Raw genomic sequence first — 22142 nt, 5'->3', positions numbered from 1 at the left:
TTGGTGGTTCAGTCCCTGAAGCAGGGAGAGGCAGACAGCTTCAGCCTCACATGCAAAGCTTGCAGGCAGACCTTAGGCCCTCCATCCCTGTAGAAAGGTGGGTCTGAAAAGCAAGATTCTTCTCCAGGGTTTCAGTTGGCCTTTGGGCAGGGATCAGCATGCTAAAGCCATGCCTACTCATTTATATAGTGTCCACGTGCTTTCAGGTTGGCAAAGTTGAGTAGATACACCAACCCAAATGGCCTGCAAAGCCAAAGTACTGACTGGCCATTCATGGGAAGTTTGTCAATCACTTCTCTAGAGCACAGTCATTGAAGGTACAGGGACTCAGGGACAGGACAATCCAATTTATGAAAAGCAACATAGCTACAAACTAACAGGAAGTATTTAGGAGGGGAGGACATCTACTCTCCTAGCGCCTACCCTCTTAGAAGTGGGACACACCTCTGCAGGAGGTTGCACAGCTGCCTGTTCGCCAGTCTTGGATTGTGTCACCCCAAACTAAGCAGAGACCTAGACCATGGGCTCCTTCCTGTGGGGCAAAGGTTTAGACTCGTACAAAAGGATCTTTCTAGGGTGCCAACACCTGAACCCCTGCACAACTTAATTCTAGGAAACTACCTTCAAAAAAGTTCTAACCAATCTGTTCTGGGTTTTTTGGGCCCCAAATTTCCTCAGCTAAAAAAAAAGGGACCTGAGAAGACAGAAGAAAGGGTTTGCTAAAGGAAACTCATTCTAAAGAGAAGTGATGTGCAAAGCCTCTATCCCTGGTCTCCAGTGAAGGCAGGCTTGAAAATGCCCATTGAGAACAGCTGAAAGGAGAAGAGGTGCTGGGGGGAATGGTCACAGTTGGGAAATATTAGGCTATTTCTTCATTTCAGAATTTATAAGGGACAATGACTGTAGCCTAGGCCTTTCTTAAAAGTCCGGTTCCAACACACAGCTTCAACTCACATGACTGTATTTATTATAAACTTACAGAGCTGTAGAAACTTAAGCCAAGAGTTTGTAAAGTACTTTGTAAATAGTACACAGTACCACTCCTACCTGTGAGGTAAGCCTGAATAAATCCTCCCCAGGGCACTGTCACCTGGAAAATACCCAGCACTCTGAATTATAGCAGTTTGGTTCTTAGTGCCTCTGACCTCTATACCCAAACAAACAAACCATTTTGTCCTGCCTCAGTGTACACCATCCTCCATTCCAGGTTCCTACAACTTCTTCCAAAGGTAATGCCTCCCACACAGGGTCAACCAGCTCTGGAACAGCCTCTCTAGGGACAGCTGCAGCCAGACACACTAGTGTTGATTAATAGCAGCAACCACCTGGAAGGCCTTGGTCTTGGGATTTTGCTGCTACCCTCTCCAACGCCTGCCAAATGCTTAGGTTACTGTCCAAACCAACTCCCCTAAAGAAAAGTGGCCCTGCATTTGGCTGCCACAGTTACTTTTTGGCCCCCACTAGGTTTCCCCTTACCAGTCTTTACACTATCCTACATCTGAGCCCTTTGTGTACACTTTACCTCTGCAGAAACCAGAAAGGCCTGATAGTCTCTCTGGATGGGCAAAGGGTTCAGAATGGAGATGTCTTCACTCCCTGTGTAGAGTCAGAGCCCCATTCCAAAATAGAATAGCCATCTGCCTCCCCTATTCCTCAGACCCCAGTGTAAGGTGCCTCTGGTTTCCATCCCATTTCCTCCTACTGTGATACTCCTAGATTGTATAATAAAAGTTAGCCACAGCCACTTGGACACCATATATTTCTCCCAGCTTTCTATGATTTGAGAAAAGCTAATGCCCACCAAGATAAATGCTCACATTTATAGGACTATCCTCATGAGGGTAAATGCCTAACAAATAGTCTTTTTATTCTCATCCTTTCAATCACCTCATGTGGTAGTGTAAGAAACCATGCCATCCCTCATATACCCCTAGCAGCTGTAGGGCATCAAATGAGGCAATAGGCCAGGCACTTCCCATGTGCCACACTCCAATCCTGACTACCATGCCCCTTAGTATGGAAACCCTGTCCACTAATTTAGCCCTCATCATGGTTCTAGGTAAGGCACCCCCGCCCTCCCACAAAAAAAAAACTAAAACTACATTTTAGGGAAGAGGTCTAGTCCAGCAAGAGATGCTATCTAGAAGAGGTCACAGGGAGGGATTATGCCTGTCTTTGCTGTGTCCACACTGGGGATTGAGAGAGATCTGTTGCACCCAGAGGTTTACAGTCCAATCTGAATATCCACTGAGGCCCATGCTGTGGTCAGAGAAATCTGGAGAGCTAGACACAATAGAATGGCTCACACTGGGGTGAAGGACGGCCCTCTGCAATGACAGATTAACAACTCAGGGGCATTGGGAGCCAGCACAGGTCCCTCTTCGTCCTGTCTGTGTGCCTCCATCTATGTGAAAGCCAAACAGCTATACCAGTATACGTCTCATCCATTGCTATTTCTCCAGTTTAAAAAGCTAAACAAATAGGAAGGCACCTGACCACTCCCTGCAGCTCCCTCTTCTGGTAACCAAAAACTAGAGGCTTCTGGGGTGAGCTCCAATCCTTTCACCCAACCTTTATTTATTTTTTAAAATTATTATTTATGCCTACAGCACCTGGTCTTCCTAGGTGATCTCCCATCCAAGCAGGCCCAGCCCTGCTTAGCTTCCAAGATCAGACACTGGGCTTGTTCAGGGTGGCATGGCCATAGACCATAGACAATGGCTCCACTGGGGTGCAAACCCAGGACCTTCTGCATGTAAAGCAGACGTCCTCACCCAACCTTTAGCTCAAAGACTGGGTAGGAAAACTAGCTAAGACAAAGGCAAAGAATGGTGACTAATGAAAGACAAATATATACATAGTGGAGCAATTTTTCTCTAACTAGGGCTGACCAGAGTCACTAAACCTACCCAGGCATTTGAAGCAGTTAGGGATGCTCTGGGTTCAGAGATTCTGGAAGCCTTATTCCTGCTGTCCTCCCTGCCAGTGAGACAGGACCAAAGAGCCTTGCTCTACAGTGTCCGAAAGAGCAAACATATAACTTTTCTTGGAGTTAGGAAGAGTAGGAGAGCTTAAGGAATTTCTTAAAACTGGTCCCAAGTTATATTCTTTTTCAAAGGTTCCCAGCTGTAAGCCACAAAGTGCTATTTTCTGTCTCCACACACCATCCAGCACAGCCTGGGCACAAAAGCTCTTTTTCCTTCCAAAGAGCATGACAAATACCAGTCAGGATGTCTTCAAGTGTTTTTCTTAGCCAGCTTTGTCACTCACCCTAAGAGCCAAAATTTCTTATTCCTGCCCTTATTAAAGTGGTTTTGCCAAACTCTGTTCCAACGGTAAAGAAAATCTGCAGAATTGCACCTGTTTCACCCTATCACCTGGATGAGGGCCTCTGGCCTGAGAAGCACCAGGTAAGGGGTAACTGCAGGTCACTGACCTTCCCAGAAGGTCCATGCCTCCAGTGATTGGGGCAAACAGCAATTCCCACTGCACTCCGTGACCTATGAAGAACTGAAAGGGCTCTGCAGGCATGATGGGCAGGACCCATTTTAGGGGGTTATGTTGTCTACTGGAGAATACAGGAGGAATCCCCAAGACAGCACCAGCAGCAGGAGCACGTGGAGGAGGTCATAGGCTTGGGTGGAATGAGGTCCAAATCCTCATCATCTGGAATCTCATCCAAGTGATACCCATCCTGGAGCAGCTGGCGGCTCACATCCTGGTTCACCTGCTAAGAGCAGGAGAGAATTGTAAGCCAGGCTGCAAAGCAGAAATAACTTTCCCTTACTGGAGCTTCCAGTCCAAGCTCCACCCTCAGGACAAACCCACAAATCCCTGGACTATAGGAGGAAGTACCAACTTTTCCTACCTGTGCCTCAGGCAGCAGCACCTGAGCCAGTACTGTCCAGGCTGCACTGTCTTGAACCTCAGGGAAGGTGCTCTCTAAAGAATACTGAGGCATCTGACATAAATACAAGATTCTAGATTGTTTGAAAATCAATGCTCTGACCTTTCCCCCTGGGAACTCAGACTGGTCTCTAAGAAGACTGAAAAATATATGCCAGTGATAGAACGATGAGACAGAATAGTAGAGGAATATGACTTAGAGTAGAATAGGGTGGAGAACGGCTCTGTCTACACTGCTGGTTAGACATGTTGTCCTTCAGTACCAGCAGAACTCATTCCTTGCAAAGTGGAACCTGTCAACCTGGCTTTACCAGTTCTGCTGAGCAGAAGGAAAATCAGACTGGACTAGTGTAGGACTTTCTCTGGCTTTTGGCTAATTTTTCTTTTCTTAGTTTTAACAATTTTAGGCACCCAGCTATTGAAGGAGGATACAATTTCCAAGCTGCCTCTATTCTCTTTAGCAGAAACTCAGGGGTAGCCAAGGGTTTCCAGGAGAATAATACCAGTGGTGTACACTCATGTCCCCAGCACTTCACTTGTCATAGGCAGTAAGCTACATATGCCAGAACTTTATGTCCCTTGTTTCTGTCTGGGATGATCACTCTGGAAACATGTCCAAAAGGCCAGCCCAAGAGTATCTTAGTCTGAGTTCCCATGGATGGAACAACTGACAGAATAGACATTTGGCCTGGAAGAAAGCAAGCTTGGTGGAGGATGGCTAGGGGAGAGACAAGAATGCTGATCTCAGATGCGAGACAATAAAAAAGGAGACTATGAGTTACTGTATGAGACTATGAGTTACTGTGTGTCCTCCAGTAACTGAGTAACTATGAGTTACTGAAGGACAGGCCTAGGACCAGAGTCCAGGCTGCAGGAGACGTTTCAAATTAATAAGGAAGACTTAGCTCTAAGAGCTCCCTGAAGAAAGAATTGTGCATATGTGTTGGAGGGAAGGCAGACAGCAAGGTTTCTTAGAGGTAGTGAGTACCCGATTATAAGAAGCATCCAAGCAAGCAGAGGCTGGGAAACACTTATCTGGGATATATCTAAAAGATTCCTGTTCTCAATGGTGGCCTGGACTAGAAGACTTGTGAGGTCATTTCCAGCCCTAAGGGGCTATGGTCTTTTGGATTTTCAACAGCTCTCCTCAGATACCTATACCTCTGCTGGGTGAAGGGCGGGGCGGGGCGGGGCAGTGTAGAAAACTGGGAGAACCAACCGAAGTCTGGCATAGTGCCATGCATGTAGCAGGCACCGGACAAGCATTTAGCAGTGGTGGTGACACCGCCTGAAGCCTGGCCCCACACAGGAAGGCATTCTGGACTTGCCTCTGCAGAGGAATACCCGGAGGAGTATCTGGATTCCAGCTCCCCATCACTAGGAGAAGAGGAAGATAGTCAGTTCAGTGGGAGGCCTATAGAGCACAGCTGCATATGGCCAGGTGGAGAGCATGCAAGGGCATCTGCAGGATTTATAAAGCAAAGACCACACACCATAGAACTCAAGCCCAGAATCTGCTGTAAGTACAAATGGTTTCTTCAATGGCTCCAGCAGGGACAGGGTTACTGTCACTAACAGTGCAAGACATAAGGCAGGATGATTTCCCCCGTACAAGGTTGGTGCTCCAAATCTCCAAGAGCAGCATGAGTCCTCTAATCAAGCCATCTTGGGAAGAGATAGTGCTCTAAAGACAGCCCTGGAATATGCATGAAGGGTCTTGGAAGAGATAGGGAACTAGCAAAGGCACAAGCAATCTGCTGTTTTACCCAACTCACTCCCCAAGGAATATTTCCAAGGAGAGCACTCACCTGTCAGAGTCGAGGGACACCAGGTTTTCATCTGGACTCTGACTAAGAGCAGTATAGCCCTTATTAAACTTCACTGACCTGAGGGGAGACGGGAAAGAGGTCATGCAGATATGAGCACCAGCATTTACAGAGAAAGCCAGAGTACTTGCTCTTATGTAAAAAACTGACTGTACTCCTGACTTGCCTTCTATCTGGTCACACACCCACCAATGCCAGCCATGTATCTGGCTACAGCTCCTCAGAATATGGAGTTCCTCACACCATTCCGCCTACTACTTCAGAGGAAAGGTGCACCTTCTTTCTGAATCGGGAAAAGCAAACCCTCCCTACATTTATTTAACCAGAGTACAGAAAAACCGCAACTCCTTAGACAAATCCCTTCACCTGAGTTTCAGTTCTTATCTGTAAGAGAGGCACTGGATAAGGTCCTACCCAGCCCTCAGCTTACCACTGTTTTACTAAAAACACAGCACTAGCTGTTTCCACACTGCTCTCCATCCTCAGTCCTAGAGATACAGCCATCATGCTCCTCATTTAATGAATGATTCTTTGCCCTGACAAAACTCTCTAATTCCAAAGAAAGTCCTTTCCCTGACACCATCACATCCTTAAAGGAAAAAGGAAAAAAAAGGTCTTTCTTCTTCCTACTTTAAAATAGTGAACCTGACACGTTGGCGTCAGGGGAATCCCTAGCTCGGCCTTAAACGTGAGGCCTCTGTCTCCCAGACCCAGGACTAAGGCCTTTTCTGGAAACTGCTTGCACAGAAGAGGTGGCGCCTGCTGACACCTTTTCCCTGAAGAATCGGGGCGGTTCGGCGAGGCCCCCAGCATGCCTTTTCTTCGCAGAACGGCCTTGGCCAGGTCCCGGTGCTTCTCTGGAAGTCAAAGGGCCCGGGTCAGCGGAGTCTTCCCCACTCCGCCGTTTCTCCCAAACGCCAGGAACCCACTCTCGCCGAACATATTTTCGGGAACAGGCAGCAGGTGCCCCTCCGAGGTCGCCCCAGTGGAGCTCCGGAGCCCGCCCGGGGGACACGGCAGCCCGCCCAGGCAGAGACGCCCATCAGGCCGCACTCACGCAGCTTGGCCTGAATGGAAGGTACGCGCATCACCATGTACGGGCCCCGCTTCTCCACAGCCGCCGGGGTCCGCTCCCCGACCCGGGGTACTCTGCGGCCACTTAGCCTAGAGGGCGCCCCCGCAGTTCCTGCCACGCGGCCCGGAACCCCGCCGGACCCAGGTCCTGGGGTTGAAGCCCGCGCCGCGTGCCCACTGGGCTCCGCGGTCGCCATGGCCTGGCCACGCCCTGCCCACTTGCGGGGCCCAGCTGTGTGGCTAACCAGCCGACAGCAGGGAGGGAGGCGGTCTTTGAACAAGATGGCAGCGCGCAGTCGCGGGTCGTACTCACACGAGCTTCCGGCCCCGCCTCCTGTAGGCGTGGCACAGCTCTTTCGCCTTTGTGGGGACGGAGTAGTTTCCCTTTATCTGTTCCGGTGCGCTGCGGTTCTTGTCTCTGTGAAGTTGGGGCTCTCGCGTCCAGTTTGTCTGTAGTCAGAATCACATATCGGTATTCATAGAGAGTGTGCTCCCGCAGACCGAGCCCTTTATGTCCCTGCGCCCACATAGTTCTGCGGTGTCTCGCGGGTCATATCGCCAAACCCGGAACTCCCAAGGGCGGGGCTGGGAGAGTTATGGTTAAATCGAAAAGGGCTGTATGAGAAAGGGAGGTATTAGCGTTCTTCTCCAGAAAAGGAAACGGGCCCGAGAGAGGTCACGTAACTAGGGGCAGTGCCTGGACTGATGGAACTATAGCTGAACCCACGTGATTCCCAGCACTACGCGATGTCTGAAACCTTGGACGAGGCCAGACCCTCTCTAGTCCTCAGTTTCCACAGTTTAAAATGTGGATGTAATGCACTGTCGTACAGCTAAAATAAAAATAGGCCGTAGAAAGGACGGTGAAAGTGCTCTGAGTCTGTGTGCGGCAGAGCACGGAGCTGTCACTGCTCTTGACTTCTTTGGCCCCCAAGGGACGTGTTTGTAGCTGGCTAGAAAGAAGCTCCAGATCCTTGTAGGAATTGCCAAATCTCATGAGGCTGTCCCGAGGCTAATTTATTGGCCTCCACAGGGTATGTCAACAATATAGGACTTAAGAGCTCCCAGGGCCACCCAAATAGTTGAGTTAGACTATGCCTTAGGAAGGATAAGAGAAAAAAATTTAGGGATGGAGTTTTGTTTTTGTTTTTTTTACGTGGAAGCACAAAGGAATACCGACTATTTTGGTAGATTCCACCTCTGTTTTGACCTCCAGAAACAGTAATTTTATATGGCTGAACTTAATATTTAATCCTCTTGACCACCCACTGAAGCTGGTTGTTACTTCTATTACACAATGAGACTTAGACTTGGTCAAACTCACTAGTTAAGTGGTGAACCTAGAATTTCAACTCAGCTCCCAGTGGACTCCAAAGAAATGGTTTTTCTCATGATTATGATGCTAGTTAAACTGATGCGGACCTTACCAAAGGCCGAAGAAAATGTGATCAAAACCTATTTGATGTCACAAAATGTCCAGGAACTTGTAGTAAAAAAAAGTCTGAGCGCTCTTATCTATATCCCTCTTGAGTCTCATCATTAGTGATCAATTAATTGCTATGTGATTGAACATGAACCCTGAATCCAGACTATTTGCTTCACTACTTACTGGCAAATTATTTAACCTCTTTATGTTTCAATTTATTTAGCTGAGAAATGGGGATTATTGTACCTCTCTAACAGTATTGTGAGGTTAAATGTCAAGTGCTTGGAATATAGTAAGCACTGGAGAAATGTAACCTTACAAAGGTTACACAGTGTTCTAAGTATTTAGTGTTTATTCTCTCAATTGGCTTTATACTCCCCAAGGGACTACCTTATTCATTTTCCTATCCCTTGTTTTTAGCACAAAGTCATAGTAATACATATTTGTCTAATGTTCTGTTTCCACTTTTAACTTTTAGTTAATTTAGAACCATAGGACTTTGGGAATAGGAGGGAATGTTAGAAATTATATAGCCCAAACTCATTTATTATTTATTTGTTAAAATTTTTTTCAAGCTCATTTTATTAATGAAGAAATTGTGATTGCCCAATTGTTCTGGCCTGGATGTGGGCAGTTCGCTTTCTCATTTAAGAAATTTATTCATTAGGAATTCAAGCAAAATAAATGACTCTTCACTCCCCAAAACAAACAACAAAGAGTAAAGTCTAGGTTGAAGGGAATGAGTCTCCTGGGCAAGAACTTCCGTAGCACATAGGACCCAAAACCACTCTTCCTCACCCCTTCTACTCAAACCCTAACACAAAGTGACTGCTGGCTGGCTCCCTTGCTGTACTAGGGATCCTCAGATCTTTTGTTCAGGAAAGCTTTATTCATCTAAGGTGTGGCAGGTACTATTTCAGGCCCTATAGATATAATGATGAATTGGACAGATAAGGCACCTCCTTGTTTCTGATTCCAGTCTTCTTTGTTATTGGGGGTGGGGTGGAGTGGAGGTAAATTCTTGGCTGTTAGGAGCAAATACTTCCACCCTGGCTTTCAAGCCCTCCTGCCCTTGTTTGAGCAGTCACATCTTTATCCTTGGCCCCAAATCATGGGAATCCCACCCATTCCCTAATCTTTAATCCTGGAACATATGAATCTTCATCAGTCAAGAATTATGGTTATCCTGTCCACTGGCAAGTATCTGGGATTGGGCGTAGGGATGGGGAACAGTGGTGAATTTTTGTTTATTGAGGTATAATTGACATGTAATATTATATTAGTTTCAGGTGTACAACATAATGACTTGAAATTTGTATACATGGCAAAATGATCACCACAATAAGTCTAGTTAACACACATCACCATACAGTTATAATTTTTTTCTTTTTTTCTTATGAGGACTTTTAAGATCTACTCTCTTAGCAACTCTCAAATATGCATTACAGAATTAAGTACAGTCACCATGCAGTGCATTACATCCCCACAATTTATTTATTTTATAGCTGAAAGTTTATACCCTTTGATTTCCTGCACCCATCCCCTGGTTCTAATAGGTTTTTTTTCCCCTGCATCCACCAATCTGTTCTCTGTATCTATGAATTTGTTTTGTTTGTTTTGCTTTTATATTCCACATATAAGTAAGATCATATGGTATTTGTCTTTCTCTGTCTGACTTATTTCACTTAGCATAATGTCTCAAGGTCCATCCATGTTGTCACAAATAGCAAGACTTCATTTTTTTTATGGCTTAATTGTATATTATATATATATATATATATAATTTCTTTATCCATTTATCTATCAGACACTTAGATTGTTTCCATATTATCAACAGTGATTCAAAATGAACACAGTGGTGCATATATCTTTGTAAATTAGTATTTTCATTGTCTTCTGATAAATACCCAGAGTGGAATTGCTGGATCATATGGTAGTTCTGTTTAAATTTTTAGGGAACTTCCTTCCATACTGTTTTCCATAGTGGCTACACACACAGTCCCGCCAACAGTGTACAAGGGTTCCATTTTCTCCATATCCTTGCAAACATTTGTTATTTCTTTTTGCAAATAACCCTTCTAACAGCTGTGAAGTGATATCTCATTTTGCTATGATTTGCATTTCATTGATGGTTAGTGATGTTGAGCATTGTTTCATATGCCTATTGGCCATCTATATGTCTTCTTTGGAAACATACCTTTTAAGATCTTCTGCCTATTTTTAAATAGGATTATTTGTTGTTTGTTATTGAGCTTCGTATATACGGGATATTAACCTCTTATCAGATATGTTATTTGCAAATATTTTCTCTCATTCCTTTTCATTTTGTTAGTGGTTTTCTTTGTTGTTCAGAAGCTTTTTAGTTCCACTTATTATTTTGCTTTTTTTGCCTTCGCTTTTGGAATCAGATCCAAAAAATCATTGCTAAAACCACTGTCAAGCTTACCACCTATCTTTTCTCTAGGAGTTTTATGGTTTCAGGTCTTACATTCGAGTCTTCAATCTATTTTGAGTTAATTTTTGTGTATAGTATAAGATAGAAATCTAGTTTTATTCCTTTGATATGGCTGACCAGTTTTCCCAACACCATTTTTTGAAGAGACTATCCTTTTCTCCTTTGTTGTAAATTAATTGACCATGTATATGTGGGTTTATTTCTGGGTTTTCTATTCTGTTCCATTGATCTATGTGTCTGTTTTTATGCCAGTACCATACTGTTTTAATTATTACAGCTTTGTTTGAAATCAGGTGCTTTGATGTCTCCAACTTTGTTCTTTTTTCTCAAGGTTGCTTTGGGTACTTAGGGCCTTTTGTGGTTCCATGCAAATGTTAGGATTGTTTGTGAAAAATGCCATTGGAACTTTGATAGGAATGCATTGAATCTAGATTGCTTTTAGTGTGAACATTTCATCTTTTAGTATGGACATAAATTCTTCCAATTTATGAGCACAGGATTTCTCTCCATTTATTTGTCTTTAATCTCTTTCACCAATGTCTCATAGTTTCCAGTGTACAGTTCTTTCATCTCCTTGATTAAATTTATTCCTAGACATTTTATTCTTTTTGATGCAATTAGAAATGGGATTGTTTTCTTAATTTCTCTTTCTGATATTTCATCATTAGTGTATAGAAATGCAACAGATTTTTGAATATTGATCTTGATTCCTGCAACTTTAATGAAGTTATTTATTCTAACAGTTTTTTTCTTTTTTGGTAGAGTCTTTAGGGTTTTCTATATATAATATCATGTCATCTGCAAATAACGATAGTTTTACTTCTCTCTTCCCAATTTGGATGCCTTTTATTTCTTCTTGCCTGATTGCTCTGGCTAGGACTTCCAATATTGTGTTGAATAAAAATGGAAGAATGGACATCCTTGTTGTCCCTGGTCTTAGATGAAAAGCTTTTAGTTTTTCACTATTGAGTAGGATGTTAGCTGTGGGCTTCTCATATATGGACTTCTTTTCATGCATGTATGTATGTATGTATTTTGATACCCTGCTCCCTGAAACAAAGCCTGCCCTTTATGTATGGCTTTTATTATGCTGAGGTACATTTCCTCTATACCTACTTTGTTGAGCATTTATCATAAATGAATGTTACATTTTTGTCAAATGCTTTTTCTCTATATTATAATGATCATACCATTTTTAAGCTTAATTTTGTTAACGTGGTGTTTCACGTTGATTGAGTTATGCATGCTGAAACATTCTTGTATCCATAGAATAAATCCACTTGATCATAGTATAAGGTCCTTTTAATGTATTGTTGTATTTACTTTACTAATATTTTGTTGAGGATTTTTGTATCTATGCGCATTGGGGGGGTGAATTTTTTGTTCTGCTACTTCCTTCTGAGGCGCTCTTTTCCTACCTCATCCGTCTAGCCTTTGACTTCTCCTATATTGGTAGAGCATAGGAAACTGATGGAGCCAATGAATCTCAAGGTCTTTCTGGCCTCCCAGATCACCTCACCTTCATCCCAACATGAATTTATGTCACCTCCCTCTAGGGAAGAGATATTTCCCAATCTTCAGAACATTCTCATATGGACTGTCGTACCCACTTTACATATGTAAGAGGAAATGAAGGTCACAGGGCCACATTGTTGTAGAGTTGAGAATTGAATCCTTATCTGCCTCAAAAGCCTGTCTTCTTTTTTTACCAGTCAGGTTTGTGTCTTTAATATTATGGACTGAACTGTGTCATTTCCCCCACCCCATCCCCAAATTCATATGTGGAAACCCTAAAGCCCATGTGATTGTATTTGGAGACAGAAACTTTAAGGAGGTAATTAAAGTTAGACGAGGGTGGGTCCCTAATCCAATAAGGTTTGTGCCCTTTTAAGGGATGTGTGCACACAGAGTAAAAGGCTTTGTGAGGACACAGCAAGAAGGCAGCTATCTGTAAGATAGACAGAGAGACCTCATCAGACACCAACCCTGCTGGCATTTTGATCTTGAACTTTCAGCCTCTCGAATTGTGAGAAAATACATTACTGTTGTTTAAAACCACCTAGCCTGTGGTATTATTATGGCAGCCCTAGCACACTAATACAAATGACAGTCTCCAAAATTTCAGAGAGAAATGTGCAGAATCTATATCCAGAGCACGATACTTGCTCTAACAAAATACTTTTAGAATTAAAATGCTGGCGAGGAGACTGGCCAAGATGGCATAGAAGGTAAATACTGTGCATGCCTCCTCTCATGACCACACCAATATTATAATGAAACTACAGAGCAACTATCACTGGGAGTCACCTGAGCTCTGGCTGAACAGAAGTCATACAACTAGGGACATACATAAGAGATCACTCTGTGGCTGGTAGGAGGGATGGAGATGCAAAACGGCCCTGTTCTGTTTGTGTGGCATGTAGTGGTGGAGAATCGGGAGGGTTATCTTGGCTGCAGAGCACCCTCCCCTCCATGAAGAGCAAGGCGTCCTGGGCCCACACTGGGCTCCCCAGCTTAGGGTGCCAGTACTGGGAAGAGAAGTTTCTACAACCTCTGGCTGTGAAAACCCAGTGAAGATTATGGCTGAGTGAGACAGAGGGCTGCAGGAGTCACAGACATTCTTCTTAAAAGGCTCGCACTTGGACTTACTCACTGATGGACTCACTTGCTCTGAGCTCCAGCAGTGGGGCACCTGCTCGAAGAGCTCCAGGGTCACACAGGGAGACACTGAGTTGTCAGGCTTTAGGGTGAGGTCTGAAGGGGCATTTTTCTCCGGGACAGAAGTGCTGGAAGTATCCATTGTTCCTTGATTGAGCCCTCCCTGGTCCCAGCATGCGGATGCAGGCAGCCGCCATATCTGAGTCTCCATCACCCTGGATAACATAGGTTGCTCTGCCCCTGAGACTTACCTCTCCCAATATGCAGGCCCACCATTTGTATGGTTTATTCCATACAAATGACCTGTCTTGGCTCTTGCTGCAGACTGTCCTAAAATCTCTCAATGGCTCACAAAGCCCAAAGAAACAGCATCTGGCCTCAGTGTACCCTGTACCTCTTGCTGAGCAGCACTAAGCCTAGCACTAGCAGCAGACAGCTTTGATTTCTGTCTTGGCCTCTTGAGGCACCTATAAGCCCAGCACAGGTAGCAGTCATCTGCAGATTGCTTGGTGACTCTTGCCAGGTAGCCTCAGAAGTGCACAGGCTGTGGCTGAATTTGGCCTGCAGCCGGGCCCCCCTCAGGAGGCCCTTGGGCTGGCACACCCACTGGCCTGCTTTGCCCAGCTACGGTACTGGAGCAACACCCAGGGCTGCATTTGAGGAAGACACACCCAAGAGGCAGACTGGGCAGCCACCAGAGCCCTGCTAAAGTGAATCCTGCTCCATAGGGTCAGCACCTCACTGGCCAACCCTCCCAACCAATTAGCCCAAGGGTCAGTCCCACTGAAGTACCAACAGCAACCAAGGCTCAACTACATCAAGAGGGCACACACAACCTACACAAGAGACATACATTGAGCACCACACTCAGGTTACCAGGGAAGACTGTGTTACTGGGCCCCACAGGACACCTACTAAATCACTTTACTAAGACCAGGTGACTTAAGAGCCTTACCTAATACATAGAAAATAACACAGGGAGGCAGCCAAAATGGAGAGGCAAAGAAACATGCTCCTCATGAAAGAACAGAACAAGGCTCTAGGAAAAGAGCCAAAGTGGAGACAAGCAATCTACCAGATGCAAAGTTCAAAACACTGGTTATAAGGATGCTCAATGAACTTAGGGGAAGAATAGATGAACTCAGCGAGAACTTTAATAAAGAGATAGAAAACAAAAATAGAGATAGAAAACATAAAAGAGAACCAGTTAGAAATGAAGAATACAATATCTGGGATGAAAAGTACATTAGAGGGAATCAACAGAGTAGATGAAGCTGAGGATCGAATCATCAATTTAGAGGCTGGGGTAGCAGAGGACACCCAATCAGAACAGCAACAAGAAAAAATAATCCAAAAAAAATGGGAATAGTTTAGGGGTCTTTGGGACAATATCAAGCACAACAACATTCCCATCATAGGGGTATCAAAACCATAAAAGAGGAAACAAATTGAAAACCTATTTGAAGAAATAATGACTGCAAACTTCTCTAACCTGATGAAGGAAATAGACATACAAGTCCGAAAAACACTGTGAATTCAAAACAAGATGAACCCAAAGAGTCCCACACCAAGACACGTCATAATTAAAATGCCAAAGGTTAAAGACAAAGGGAGAATCTTAAAAGCAGCAAGAGAAAAGCAATTAGTTACTTACAAGGAAGCTCCCATAAGACTGTCAGCTGATTTCTCAACAGTAATTTTGTAGGCCAAAAGGGCTTGGAACAAAATATTCAAAGTGATGAAAACCCAGTGTCTACAACCAAGATCACTGTACCCAGCAAAGCTTCATTTAAAATTGAAGGACAGATAAAAAGCTTCCCAGACAAGAAAAAGCTAAAGGGGTTCATCGCCACCAAGCCAGTAGTACAGGAAATGTTGGAGGAACTTCTTTAAGAAGAGGAAAAGAATATGTACCAAAAATATGAATATAAATAATGGCAATAACTACATATCTATCAAAAAGTACTTTAAATGTAAATGGATTAAATGCTGTGATCAAAAGATAGGGTGACTGAATGGATTAGAAAACAAGACCCTTATACAAGCTGCTTATAAGAGAATCACTTCAGATTAAAAGACACACATAGACTAAAAGTAATGGGGTGGAAAAAGATATTTCATATGGACCTAGAGAGTATTGTGCTGAGTGGAGTAAGTCAGATAGAGTAAGATAAATGCCATATAATTTCATGTACATGAGAGAATCTAAAGAACAAAACAAAACAAAACAAAACAAAACAAAAAAACAAACTCATAGGTACAGAGAACATTTTGAGGGTTACCATATGGGAGGGGATTTAGGGTGGTCGGTGAAAAGGGGGGATGGGATTAAGAAGCACAAAATGGTAGTAATAAAGTAGTCATGGAGATATAAAGCATTGCATAAGGAATATAGTCAATGCATTGTAATAACCCTGTGCAGTGTCAGATGAGTACTAGATTTATTGAGGTGATTACTTCATGAGTTACATAGATGTCTAATCACTATGTTGTATATCTGAAACTAATATTATATGCCAACTATAATTGAAAAATAAAAATCATTTTTTAAAAAAAGAGAAGAATACGGGGGAAAATTTTAAAAATAAAACACTGGGCAGAAAAGCTAGTCATAAAGGCATAGCGACAGCTCTAGAGCCAAGCCTGGCACAGAATCGTATCACTTGTCTTTTTGAACAAACTTCCCCTATGTAGGAAAATGATGCAAAACTAGACAAAATGAATAATGCCTTTGCAAACTGTGAAGATGGATTTTTTGTGTGTGTGCTGCTAAGGAAATCTCCCTGGCATCTAGTTAAACAGACAGGAAAAACTGTGGTGGTACCTAGCAAAGATCAGTAAAGAATGGCTAGGCTTAAATTGTTTTCCCAAGCACCAAAATCATTAAGATGATTATAATAATTAAGACCTAATTTTCCTTATCTTTCATTCTCATTATAACCCTGCAAGGTAGCTCCATTTTCAAATAAAACTGAAGCACAGGAAGGGTATGTGGAAAGTACTCAGTCATGTGGATAGTAGATTGGGATTTGCACACAGGTCTGAAACCAAACTCCATTTTCTCACCTTATTGCTACATTGTATTACTTTCCATCAGCTGATAGGTAGATATAATAAAAAGATACTAGGGGCATAGTGACATGTCCTCTTGTAGGATATGATTGGAATTTCACATCATCTTTGTAATATCCTTGCCAAAAATGTTTAACCGGATTTTAATAATAAGGAAACAATCTGGTAGATGCAAATTGAAGGCCATTCTACACCACCGCTGGCCTGTACTCTTCAGAAAAATAAGCTACATATTTTATGCCAAACTTCTGGAAGCATATTAACAATATTGTGGTTGTGTAGGAAGAGAAAATTCTTGTTCTTAGATGTCTACTTAAGTATTTAGGGGTAAAGTTTCATGGCTGCAACTTTCAAATGGTTGAGGGAAAAAAGTGTGTATATAAACTAGGTAAAAAACAAATGTAGCAAACCATTTATTGGTCTGAAATTTTTCAAGATGAAGAGTAGGAAAGAAAAAGCTAGAAATCCTATTCTGTTAGGGTAGAAGCCACCAAAAACCTATGGAAGGATCGTCTTCCTTACATTGCGAACAATATTTGCTGTTTACTTCTTTTAGATGGAGCTAGAATCCATCAAGCTAAAAGATATACCTATTTTCTCCAGAAGAGCAAAGGAGTCAATCCAACTTGACTAAAGTGTGTGTGGAGGGAGGGGGAGGGAATGAGAGAGGGAAGCATAGACATTTGGTGGGAATAAGAAATGTATCAGATTTAATTTACCTAATCACCTTTGCCTCTTAGTAATAGGCTTGATTTAGATATTTGCTTGCTTTGAAAATGATTCTACCAGTTTAGATTAGGGGTTGGAAAGCTTCTTCAATAAATGGCCAGGTAAAAAATATTAAAGAAAAAAATTTTGACTTTGTGGATGATGAAGTCTCTGTTCCCACCACTCAACTGCTATTGTAGTGCAAAGCAGCCATAGATATTGCACAACAATATGAATGTACTTTAATGCCACTGAATCGTACACTTAAAATTTAAGATGGTAAATTTTACGTGCTTTACAATTTTTTAAAAAGACAAAAAAGCAGCCATAGATAATACGCAAATCAATGTGTAGCAAATCAAGGTGTAGCAAATCAAGTTGTTCCAATAAAACCTTATTTATGGACAATGAATTCTGAATTTAATGATTTTCGCATGTAATAGAATATTATTTTTATTGATTTTTCAACTATTTACATTTCAACTTAAAACGTTAAAACAATTCTTAGTTTACCAGCAGTATAAAAACAGGTGATAGGATGGATTTGTCCCAGGTTATAGTTCGCCATCCTTATCTTAGAGAAAAGGGGATACATAAGGTAATTTAAAAGGTAGTGCTTATTTCTGCAATCTAAGGTTTTGCTATAACAAATTTTAAGGGGTTTAAAAGTTAGCATTTACAGAGATCTGAAAAAAAAAATGGCATAGATAATAGAGGCTTTGTTGATCCCTCTTGTGACCACATTAAAGTTGTAACAGAAACGGAGCAAACAGCAGGCAAAGTCATCTGGGATCGAGATGAACAGAAGCACTACAACTAGGGAGATAAACAAGAAATCACTCTACAATGGTAGAAGGTAGGGGGTAAAGATGTGAGGCTGCCAGTCTCTACCGGTTGAGTAGGATAGAGGCTGTGGCAGCTGCAGACACCTCTTAAAAGGGCTGTGTCCACGAGCTGACTTTCACAGTGATGGACCTGCTTGCTCTGAGAAGTAGCGCCAGGTCAGCTGTACGGGGTCGGGTGGCACCAGGGTGGACACTGATTTGTCGGAGTGAGGGCTGGAGGCGAGGCTTTCTCCCAGGCAGAAGTGCTGGCAGTATCCATTGATCCTCTGTTGAGGTCCTCCCTCCTCCCAGTGTGCGGACTCAGCCAATCTGGATTACAGAAGTCTCTCTGCCCAGAGGGTTCCCTGAAACTCCACCTCCTCCAACTCATGGGCCCATCTAAGCCATATCCAGCTGTGTCCTTGCAGGGAGCCCATTCTCCTTGCTGAGCCAACTCCAAGACTCACACTGGTGGCAGCTGTCCTTGGTTTCTGACATGGCCTCTTGAGGCAATTATAAGCATAGCATCTGTGGACTGCTTGATGAATCTTAACAGGTGGTCCTGGAGGAGCACAGGCTGAGGCTAAACTGGGCCTGCAGCTGAACCCCTCTCAGGACTGTGCCACTGGACACCTACTAAGCAAAGCCATGCTAATAAGACCAGGAGACTTAGGAGCTTTGCTTAATACATAGAAACAGACATAGAAAGGCAGCCAAAATGAGAATACAAAGAAGCAGAAACCATATAAGAGATATTGCACAACAATGTGAATGTACTTTAATGCCACTGAATCGTACACTTAAAATTTAAGATAGTAAATTTTAGAACAGAGATCCAGAAATAATGGAGTCAAGGAATCTAACAGATGCAGAGTTCAAAACACTGGTTATAAAGATGCTCCATGAACTTAGGGGAAAAGTAGATGAACTCAGAACTTTAACAAAGAGATAAAAAATAAAAATGGAAATGGAAATTATAAAAGGGAACCAGTCAGAAATGAAGAATACATTATCTGAAATGAAGAAGAGTATATTAGAGGGAGTCAACAGAATGGATAAAGAAGAGGATCAAATATAGAAGATGGGGAAGCCAAGGACACTCAATCAGAACAGCAAGAAAAAAGAAGCCAAGACTATAATAATAATTTAAGGAGGCTATGGGACACAATTACATGTAGAAATATCTGTGTCATAGGGTATCTGAAGGAAAACAAGAAGTTGAAGAGCTATTTGAAGAAATAATGATGGAAATTTTCCCTCATTCCATAAAGGAAATAGACATACAATCCCAGGAAGCTCAGAGAGTCCCGAACTAGATAAACTCAAAGAGGCCCACACCAAGACACATTATAATTAAAATGCCAAAGTTTAAATACAAAGAGAGACTCTTAAAGGCAGCAAGAGAAAAGCAGTTAGTTACCTACAAGGGAGCATCCATAAGACTGGCAGCTGATTTCACAAAAGAAACTATGTAGGACAGAAGGGCTTGGCACAAAATATTCAATGTGATGAGAACCCAAGATCTAAAACCAAGAATACTTTATCCAGCAAAGTTATCACTTAGAGTCAAAGGACAGAAAAAGAGCTTCCCAGACAAAAATAAGCTAAAAGAATTTATCACCAAGCCAGTATTACAGGAAATGTTGGAGGGACTTCTTTAAGAATAAAAAACATGTATCAAAAATATGAAAATAATGGTAATAACTACACATTTGCATCAACAAGTAACTAGAATGGAAAAGAATTAAGTCCTCCAACCAAAAGATGAGAGTGGCTGAATGGATAAGAAAACAAGATTCCTACACATGCTGCCTACAAAGAGACTCACTTCAGATTAAAAGACACACACAGACTAAAAGGAAGGGGATGGAAAAAAGATGGACCTAGAAGGTATTGGGCTGAATGAAATGTTAGAGAAAGACAAATATTGCATGATTTCATGTACATGTGGAATCTAAAGAACAAAATAACAACAACAACAAAAAAAACAGAAATAAACTCATAGATACTGAGAATGTTTTGAGGGCTACTAGATTGGAGGGAGGTTGCAAGGTACGGTGAAAAAGGGCAAAGGAATTAAGAGGTACAAATGGATAGTTACAAAACAGTCATGAAGATATAAAGTGTAGTATAATGAAAATAGTTAATAATGTTGTGATAAATATGTAAGGGGGAAGGGGGTACTAAGTTTAGTGGGGTGATCGCTTTGTGAGTTATATAGATCTCTTATTACTATGCCGTACAACTGAAACTAATGTATTATTGGATGCCAACTATAAATGAAAAAAATTAATTGAATGGTACAATGTAAATATGAGCAACTAATTGTCTATATTTCAATAAACCCAGAAAAAAAAGTTAGCACATACAAAACTCATCACAATACCCATCTGTTTCTAATACCACAAATGACTTACTCAGGTAAAAAGTAAATTTAGAAATTTCAACAGAATTTGAGATGCAAAGGAAACAGTAACCACTTTCTATCTACCGGTTTAACCGAGTACATAATAAAAATCTCCAGCATGTAAAAGAAATGCCAATATTGTGAAGGGATTAACAAGTACACATTTGCAGTTACAAAACAGTCATGGAGTATAAAGTATAGCATAGGGAGTATGTATAGTTAATATTTTAATAACTGCGTATGGTGTCAGATGGGTCCTAGAGTTATTGGGGTGATCACTTTGTAAGTTATATAAATGTCTAAGCGCTATGTTGTACACGTGAAACTAATATAAAATGAATCAACTAATTGGAAAAAAACGCCAGTACCTTTTTCAACAATCACCATTTCTCTAATCACCCTCGTGGGACAATCTTTCTTCAGGAGTCCTCCTCCCTCGTTGCCTAGGATCACTTCACCTCCTGTAATTTGGCCTTGATCTCCTTCAATTCCATTGCAGAGAAACTAACGTTTGTTAAACATTGCTATATGCTAATAACTTCACTTAATCTCATTTAATCCTCAAAAAATGGCTTTTAGAAGTCCTTCATTGGATTTCATAGATACACATACGTAAAAATTCAAGCTATACACTTTAGGATCAGCACATTTTTAATGCATGTATACCTTTTTGACAAAATTATTACAAAAGCCATTACTCAAGTTTAAACATCCATACTATGGAATACTACACCCCACTAAAAAGCAGGACATAAATTTATCCACATAAAAAATAAGTCTTGACCTACCGAAGAAAAAGTTCTGTAAAGCAGCCTGCAAAAGTGTATCCATGTATACAACAGAGAAACATTCGGAAAGATTGTCACCAAAATACTAGCTGTGATTATAACTGGGTGATGAAATTTTAGGTATTTATTTTTGTACTTTTTTGTATTGTTTCATGAGCATGTATTATCTTTATAATGAAGAAAAACAGTAAAGATATTTTTATTTGTAGGAAAAAAGACCAAACTTCCTTTAAAAAAAGTTTAATAGCCTTTCTTTGTTGTGGTTGTGCTTAAATATGTGTATGTACTTAGAGATACTCCAAAATATTTATTTACAGATGAAATGACATGACACCTAAGATTTGATGCAAAATATTTGGAGTTGAGGTAAATGATATAGATGAAGAGTGGCCATGAATTGATGACTGTTGAAGTGATGAGCTTACAGGAATTTATAATACCATTCTACTTTTGTAAATGTTTGAAATTTTCTGTAATATTCTCCTTTCCCTCTAAATGTACTTGCTCCCACAACTTATTAGCCTACATAGTTCACATCTAATGGCCTTCCTTAGAAATCTCACGTTTTGCTGTTTCAAACCTCTAGTCTTTGTCTCTTTCAAGAGTTCTAGGCCTACCCTGTCCACTAAAATTTAACAGGGCCAGAATCAAATGCAGTACCCTCTCTACCCAGCAGCAAGCTCCTCTTTTTGCTATTTTCCTATGAATGGCACCATTACTCAAATCTGTAAAATGGGCCAAGAGCTCTCATTCCCTTCATCAGTTAGTTAACTACACCTCAAGAATGTGACTCAAAATTCATCTCTATTTCTATTGCTACTACCATAACTCAAAATCCTCATTTATAACCACAAGGCGTAGCTTCCTAAATTGAGCCCCTACAACCAGTTTCTCCAGGCTCCAATTCTGTCCTTCCTGTTCACTGCTTTATCTTCAGTACCTGGCACAATGCTTAGGATATAGTACCTGTTCAATATGTTTGTGGCATAAAGACCATC

General features: G+C 41.8%; 1 protein-coding gene across 2 annotated transcripts; it reads right to left on the bottom strand.

The window, feature by feature from the left end:
- Positions 1–944: 944 nt before the first annotated feature.
- Positions 945–7070, bottom strand: FAM219B (family with sequence similarity 219 member B). 2 transcript variants are annotated; one of them, XM_016144146.2, is made up of 5 exons: positions 6790–7070; positions 6502–6589; positions 5715–5792; positions 5235–5283; positions 945–3730 (listed from the first exon to the last, which is right to left on the bottom strand). In XM_016144146.2, the coding sequence occupies exons 1-5, from the start codon at positions 7001–7003 to the stop codon at positions 3566–3568; spliced, it is 594 nt and encodes a 197-aa protein (XP_015999632.2). In that variant the 5' UTR covers positions 7004–7070; the 3' UTR covers positions 945–3565. The 2 variants fall into 2 exon arrangements, with proteins under 2 accessions (XP_015999632.2, XP_015999634.2); XM_016144148.2 differs by having other exon boundaries at positions 945–3727.
- Positions 7071–22142: the final 15072 nt, after the last annotated feature.

The sequence above is a fragment of the Rousettus aegyptiacus genome, unplaced genomic scaffold, assembly GCF_014176215.1.
Source record: "Rousettus aegyptiacus isolate mRouAeg1 unplaced genomic scaffold, mRouAeg1.p scaffold_m13_p_3, whole genome shotgun sequence".
Classification (NCBI taxonomy): Eukaryota; Metazoa; Chordata; class Mammalia; order Chiroptera; family Pteropodidae; genus Rousettus; species Rousettus aegyptiacus.
This window is presented reverse-complemented; position numbering and strand designations above follow the sequence as displayed.